Source organism: Nomascus leucogenys, chromosome 12, assembly GCF_006542625.1.
Source record: "Nomascus leucogenys isolate Asia chromosome 12, Asia_NLE_v1, whole genome shotgun sequence".
Lineage (NCBI taxonomy): Eukaryota > Metazoa > Chordata > Mammalia > Primates > Hylobatidae > Nomascus > Nomascus leucogenys.
The window spans coordinates 39930552-39937460 of NC_044392.1; the positions used below are offsets into that span (position 1 = coordinate 39930552).

General features: G+C 53.5%; 1 protein-coding gene across 5 annotated transcripts; it reads right to left on the reverse strand.

The window, feature by feature from the left end:
- Nucleotides 1-467: 467 nt before the first annotated feature.
- Nucleotides 468-6363, reverse strand: FCRLB (Fc receptor like B). Of its 5 annotated transcripts, XM_003258766.2 has the most exons (7): nucleotides 6342-6363; nucleotides 5923-5973; nucleotides 5617-5637; nucleotides 5005-5259; nucleotides 2524-2790; nucleotides 1618-1908; nucleotides 468-1364 (listed from the first exon to the last, which is right to left on the reverse strand). In XM_003258766.2, the coding sequence occupies exons 2-7, from the start codon at nucleotides 5951-5953 to the stop codon at nucleotides 949-951; spliced, it is 1281 nt and encodes a 426-aa protein (XP_003258814.1). In that variant the 5' UTR covers nucleotides 5954-5973; nucleotides 6342-6363; the 3' UTR covers nucleotides 468-948. The 5 variants fall into 5 exon arrangements, with proteins under 5 accessions (XP_003258814.1, XP_012367025.2, XP_012367026.2 ...); XM_012511571.2 differs by lacking the exon at nucleotides 6342-6363 and having other exon boundaries at nucleotides 1618-1763; nucleotides 5923-5967; XM_012511572.2 differs by lacking the exon at nucleotides 6342-6363 and having other exon boundaries at nucleotides 1618-1804; nucleotides 5923-5967.
- Nucleotides 6364-6909: the final 546 nt, after the last annotated feature.

Here is a 6909-nt window from a genome sequence, read left to right on the forward strand (position 1 = left end):
AGAAATTTCTAATTGCTAGAGCTGTCCAAAGATAGAGTGAGCTGTCCTTGGGAAGTAATGGAAGGCCACATTCTCACAAAAACTCAAGCACAGCTGCGTGGCCACATGGCAGGAAAAGTTTATAAGCATCTCTCTCTTTTTTTTTTTTTTTTTTTTTTTGAGATGGAGTTTCATTCTTGTTGCCTAGGCTGGAGTGCAATGGGGAGATCTCGGCTCACTGCAACCTCCGCCTTCTGGGTTCAAGCAATTCTCCTGCCTCAGCCTCCCGAGTAGCTGGGATTACAGGCACCTGCCACCATGCCCAGCTAATTTTTGTATTTTCAGTAGAGATGGGGTTTCGCCATGTTGGCCAGGCTGCTCTCAAACTCCTGACCTCAGGTGATCTGCCCACCTCAGCCTCCCAAAGACTCTGACCCTTTTAACCAGGGAATGGGAGGCCCACACAAACAACTTTCCCTCTCCAAAACTAAATAGAACCCAGGATTTATTTGAAGATGTAAACTCATCAGTAATAGGACTGAACGTCTTTTTAATATCAACAGAGTAAATTCATTATGAATAATTACACCTTGACCCTAAAATATTCTCAAGTCCTCGGTTACCTCAATGTACTTAAATACCAAAAAAACTGCCTGTGCTGAAATATGTACTGGCTAGGCTTATCTGAAAGGCTACGGGTGACTAAATTCACTTCCAAAGTTAAATCACAATGTAGTAAATAACAGGTTTCTACTTCTTGCTGAATTCTGTGAGAATTCAAAGAGATTGCTTGCGGTTACTAACTGCTGTGTGAGGTTGAAATCGTCAGCCACTACGCTTCGTGGGCGCTCCTTTAAAAACCACAGCAAAACACAAGGATGCAAACAGATGGCTTTGAAAGAAATTCGCGTGAGGGGAAGCAGGAGACCAGGGAGGAATGAGCCTGCAGAGGGGACGGTAGCCGCCCCCTCAGCTCTCCACAGGAGTGGTCTCTGGGGTTCCCGGGCTCACAGCAAAGTGAGAGGTGGGGGTCTCGGGCGTTCCCCTGAGCTCCGGGAGGGCCTGTGGCTCCTTTAATTCCAGGACCACCCGGCTCAGAAGGCCTTTGAGCAGCTGCATTTCTCGGAGCAGAAGGTTCACGTCGGGTTTCAGGGCTCCAGCCGATTGTTCCAAGGGCGTCGGCGGAGCGCAGGCGGGTGGCCCCGCAGTCGGGGCGCCGCTTGCCGGGAACTGCAGCCCTGTGGAGGTGGTGTTCGGGACGGTGGTGACCCACGGGACCGATCTGGACACCGGGGGCTTTCTGAAGGAAAGCGGCTTGTTACCAGGAGCCAAGGCTGCGGCCCATGGAGCTGGGGCGGTGGTGGAGGCCGGGTCCAGGGGAGAACCTGTGAATGCATTACGCCCAGTCACACGCGGCTGGCATGGTTCTTCTCGACGCTGGGCTAGGGGAGAGGCGTGGGGCGGTGGGCGGCGATGGGGAAGGCCGGAAGAGGGATGAGGAGGAGGGCGGCGAGGGGGAGATGGGAAAGGCAGGGGGCGGGACGGGGACCGGGAGGCGGGGGAGATTCCTGGGTGCCAAGACGCGGAAGCAGGGCTGACCGCCAGGGTGGGCGTCTGGGAGGATGTGCAGGCACTCACCCGGCCCCGGGAGCTGCAGCCACGGACTGCGTTTCCGGACACTGCGGGTGGCGGTAGCCGCCTCGCACCAGTAAGATTCGAGCTCCTCGACCTCGGGCTCCGGGACTGTGTACTCGGCGCCCCAGTTGAAGCGGCGCACCGCGCGGCTGTACTTGTAAAACGCGAACTGCAGCGGCGTGTCGCGCTTCTGCGGGTGCAGGCGCGTGTCGCAGAGCAGCACCACCCCGCCCAGCGCCGCGCCGCGGGCCTCTCGCGGACCCATCACCCTCAGCACCGGCGCCCGGAACAGCTCTACGGAGAGGGCGGGGAGCAACGGCGCCGGCTTGTCCACCGCTCCGCGACCCCGCTCCTTCCTGTTTCCCGCGAGGGCTCCTTGCAGACCCACAGACCAAGGAGGGAGGGGAGGAGGCCGTGTGTCCACGTGGAAGGGGAAGGGGAGCCTTCTGAAATGTGGGGCAGGGGGACCGAGTCCACGAGGGACTGGGAAAACTTTAAAGGAGGAGGGACCGGGCCAGACGCTTCATGTCACATTCCGACTGACACTCAGCTCGAGTTCTGCAGCCTAGAAGAGGAGACGCTGAGCCTGCCTTGCAGGACGCTAGGTAGTCGCTCCTTCGTTCCGGTCCCACAGTGCCCCCTGCCCCTGCCAGAGCTGCCCTCTTTGTGGGAGTCCCCAGCCAGAGTGAGAAGCCAGGGTGTGCGTCGGGGAAAGGGACCAGCCTCCAAGCAGGCGGCGGATCAAGCGCTGCTTCACGGCAAAGGAGAGGAGACAGCGTCTATAGTCTAAGAGAAACCCGCCATGTGGCAACCATTTGAACTTCCGCCCCTTCTTTTCCCGCCGAGCTCCTGTCCCAGCATTTCTCAGTGCTCATTTGCCTCCCTCCCGGGGCCCCTGGTCTCTCCCACCTTGCACTGTCACAGCCACCTTAGCGGAGAACATGGGCGCGCTCTCCACCGGGATGCGCATGGTGCCCGAGCACTGGTAGCGCCCGCTGTCGCTGGCGCGCGCCTGTAACACAGTGTAGTTGGCGCTGGAGTGGAAGTAGCGCACGGCCTGGCCGTCGTGGTAGTAGTGAAGCTTGTAGACCACCTTGTCGTACCAGCCGCGGCAGCGCAGGACCAGCGGCTCGCCCTCGAACACTGGAGCATAGGGCACTTGCAGAATCAGCCAGTCTGCGACAGACACCACAGACACGCTTGACTCCACAGAAAGTCCAGCCCTGGAGATCTCCCACTCTCACAGCCTCCCTGCTTTCTCCTTATAACTCCTCTCCCTCCCTTCCCCGCCATCTCCCACCGCTTTCTTTTCTTTTCCTTTTTCTTTCTTTTTTTCTCTTTTTTTTTTTTTTTTTTTTTTGAGACATGGTCTTGCTCTGTCGCCCAGGCTGGAGTGCAGTGGCACAAACTCGGCTCACTGCAACCTCCACCTCTTGGGTTCAAGTGATTCTCCTGCCTCGGCCTCCCGAGTAGCTGGGATGACCGGTGCGCGCCATCATGCCCAGCTAATTTTTACATTTTTTAGTAGAGACAGGGTTTCGCCATGTTGGCCAGGCTGGTCTTGAACTCCTGACCTCAGGTGATCCGCCCACCTCGCCTCCCAAAGTGCTGGGATTACAGGCGTGAGCCACCGGGCCTGGCCTCCCACTGCTTTTTTGAGGGGATGGGGCTTCCCTGGTGGTTGGCACACAGGAGCCTCATAGTGCAAGATATATTTGTAGGTTAGTGGGAAGGAAGGGGGATGGCTGGTCTTTCACTTAGCCAGGGAGGCAAAGATGCCAGAGACTTGGCTCCAGCCTCAAAGAGTTTTGACCATGAGAACCAACTATAACCTCCTTAGGATGGTGTCAGAGTCTTCCTGACTGGGTCCTGCTTACCTCTCCCTCACCATGGCAGTATTCATTCCTGCCCCATCTCCTCTCTACTTTCCTCACCTTCCACTCCTAACAGGCTAAGTTCCAGCCATACTGAACTGTTGAGAGAACTGGCCCTGCTCTGAGCCCAAGGCTTTTGTACCTGCTATTTCCTCAGCCAAGAAGACTCTGTTTTCCCTGTTTAAGTTCACCTGCTTGTCCTGCATGTCTAGGCTTAGACCTTATCTCCTCTAGAAAACATCCCTGACACCCCAGGACAGCCTTAAGTATCTCCTACAGCACCCCATAATTACCCTGTGATCATTATAGCACACTTACAGAGCCCTAGCATACAGCAGATGCCATTTTAGGTGTTGTACATTGAGAAAGAATCCTGCAAGTAATAGCCACAATCCACATGCACTCTCAATCTGTAAGCAGTAATTACTCCTATAGCACTCAGTATAATTATTGCTATCACCAACGATTTCTGAACAAGAAACCACAGAGTATGAATATGAAGTGTGTGTAAGTGCTAATCTGAACATTGAGTGAAGTGCTTTAAATTCTGAATACAAACTGTGGCTAGGAGTGCAATGGCACGATCTCAGCTCACTGCAACTTCTGCCTCCCAGGTTCAAACAATTCTCGTGCCTCAGCCTCCTGAGTAGCTGGGACTCCAGGCACCCGCTATCATGCCCAGCTATTTTTTTTTTTTTTTTGTATTTTTAGTAGAGACAGAGTTTCACCATGTTGGCCAGGCTGGTCTTGAACTCCTGACCTCAGGTGATCTGCCTGCCTTGGCCTCCCAAAGTGCTGGGATTACAGGCTTGAGCCACCGTGCCCAGCAATCCTGTACCTTAATGAACAAATTATTGCAATTTTTCTTATCCTGTTTTAAAACCCTTCTAGCATCTCGAGAATCAGTTTCTCAGCTGATTTCTGTGTACACATATATACATGTCTGCAATAAAACTTTGAGTAAGTGCTCAGTTCAATTGCTGCTTTTTTTCTTTAGCAAATCATAATTCACTTTTAATCCTCAGAGCAGCCAAAGAGATACATACTATTATTGTCCCTTCTTTACAGATGTGGACACTGGGCACAGAGAAGCATCACACTATTCAACTGAGAGTAGATCCTCCAACTGTGCTCAGCCTGCCAGGGAAACTCACCTTTCCTGTTTGTTGAGTTTCCTTTACTGCTCAGTCCCCCACCCCCTAAAGTTCTCTGTCCAGCACTCCAGGTCCTTGGAGCCTTTGCTCTTCTGAGCTGGTCTCAGAAACAAACAGAAATGTTCACACTGTGCCTCACACTGTGGCAGGAGGGTAAGGGAACCTTGGGGGCTAGGCATGCCTTACTGCATCTCTCGCATAGTGCCATGCAGGTCCCTACCTGCTCCAGAGACTTAAGATAGGCCCCAGTGTGGCCCTTATTTCCTGCACCTTGGGATTGGCCCAGTGTCCCCTCCCACCAGAGGGCTAGTATTGCCAGAGGAGACACGTGCTCCCCCTCCCCTCATGCTCAGACCACTCACCATTGGATACAGAGAGGTGGATGGGGTCACTGACAGGTGCTCCCCGTGTCTGGCATCGATACACCCCTGGTGTCTGCACCTCAATGCTCTTCTTGTGAGAGGGCAGAAGTAGGTGGCCCAAATACCAGAGAGTGCTGATGGGCCGGAGCTCCAGGAGCAGTGGGTGGTATCCATCACACTTCAAAGTTACCCGCTCCCCCTTGAAGATCGTTGTCCAAGGTGGATGTAGAGACAATACGGGCTTCTCTAGAGTAGCTGGGGTGGGAGGTGGGGTGAGAGGGGGCAGCATGCAAAGAGAACCAAGGTGAGGTGCCCAAAGAAACTACCTGAGTTTGGGAAATCTTAGGAAACCCCAGCTCCCAGGCCCCAGCCCATGTACTAACCCATCCCTGCAGGAGAGGAGATCACATTCATTGGGTTACAGACTATCAGTCCATCAGCCAGCACCCATTTCTAAATGCCTTCAAGAAAATTTAGTCCCAGGGGTTGACGAGAGTGGGAAGAGACACTATCCCAGAGCAGCCAAGAAGTGAGGAGTCTACTTGAGCAGATCACTTAGGGGGTTGGAGTGGAAGCTGTAGAAAATTGGAATGAGAAATGTATAAGACTCACCAGCTTGCCCACTGCTTGGAACTGCAGAACAAGAAAGAAGGAAGAGGAAGGAGAAGGAGAATGTTGGTGATGAGAGGAGAGAGACTCTTGACGACAAGAAAGGCTGAATGGTCCCAAAACCTGTTTTTCTTCTTCTGCCCCTGGTTTCCCAAGCTCTGAGAAAGTCCCTTCTTCTTCACCCCTCCAAAAATAGATAATGAACCACTTGGAAACTGAAGATTGGATACCCACCCTCCTCTCCCCATACCTTGGTCCACCCTATTCTCCACCACCCAAAGCTCTTCTGCTACCTCACTGCGGACTCACCCAGGAGCAGAAGGGCTGTCAGGGCCCACATGGTGGATCTGACTGCAGCAGCTGCAGAAGGATGGAGATGCACTGGCATGAGATGGGGAACAGAGAGAAAGAAGGTGGCCAGCGGATGCCACTGAGTACTAGGAGACATTGCTGCTTCTCCTACCCACTCCTAGTTCCTGAAGATGGCAGACTGGAACGAGTGGGAAACAGGCTGAATATCAGGTATCCCAAGTGCCAGGCACTGTCTCATCTACTGCCTCTATAGCCACCTCACAGCTCAGGCCAGCCCTGACTGCTGTAAGGAAGGCCTGTAGAACTTGTGCCTTCCACAGCACAAGAGAGCCCCATAGAACCCCAGGCTCCAGCAGATGACCCTGCCATCTTCAGGCTCCCATTGACATCCCACTCCCATCCCATCCCTTCTCCACCTTCCAGCCAGCCCTGCAAGGCTCAGCTGAGGAAGACACAGCCTTATGTCCTTAAGGTCCTTTTTCCTGCTCACTCCTGATGACAGACATTGGCGTGAGACCTAGAGAGGTCAGTGCTGGGTTGCCTGCCCCCGGAGCTCACATCCTCCCACAATGAGTAGACGAAAAGGCATGACTCACCAACCACCCTTCACATCCCTATCATCTAGTTCCCCAGTCAAGGATAGAAATGCAATGTGTTTCTTCTTCCTCCCTTCCTGAAATCTTGAGTTCTCATAAATTCTTAAATTCTTAAGAAGTTAGAAAACTCTTCTTTCCTACCCATCCCAATGAGCTCATCCTGTGGCACTTCCACTCACTTGTTCCTTTCTTCCTTCCTCCCACCCTTCCCTGCAACCCCTCCCCAACCATGCCCCAGTTCTAGGACTCCTGACCTGCAGCAGAGAAGTCACTGCATCGGCCCCTCAGAAGCCTCTCAGATCTGACCTCGGGGCTCCACTTCTTGTGCTTTCTGAGCCATGTGACCATACCTGAGCAATGAGGAACCTGAATTTTCATGTAAATACTT

Coding starts and splice junctions, on each gene's coding strand:
- FCRLB (XM_003258766.2), bottom strand. CDS start 5,953: ATGTGGGCCCTGACAGCCCTTCTGCTCCTGG. Junction 5,260..5,616: donor TCCAAGCAGTGGGCAAGCTG/GTGAGTCTTATA, acceptor CTCCCACCCCAG/CTACTCTAGAGAAGCCCGTA. Junction 1,365..1,617: donor GCTGCAGCTCCCGGGGCCGG/GTGAGTGCCTGC, acceptor ATGCATTCACAG/GTTCTCCCCTGGACCCGGCC.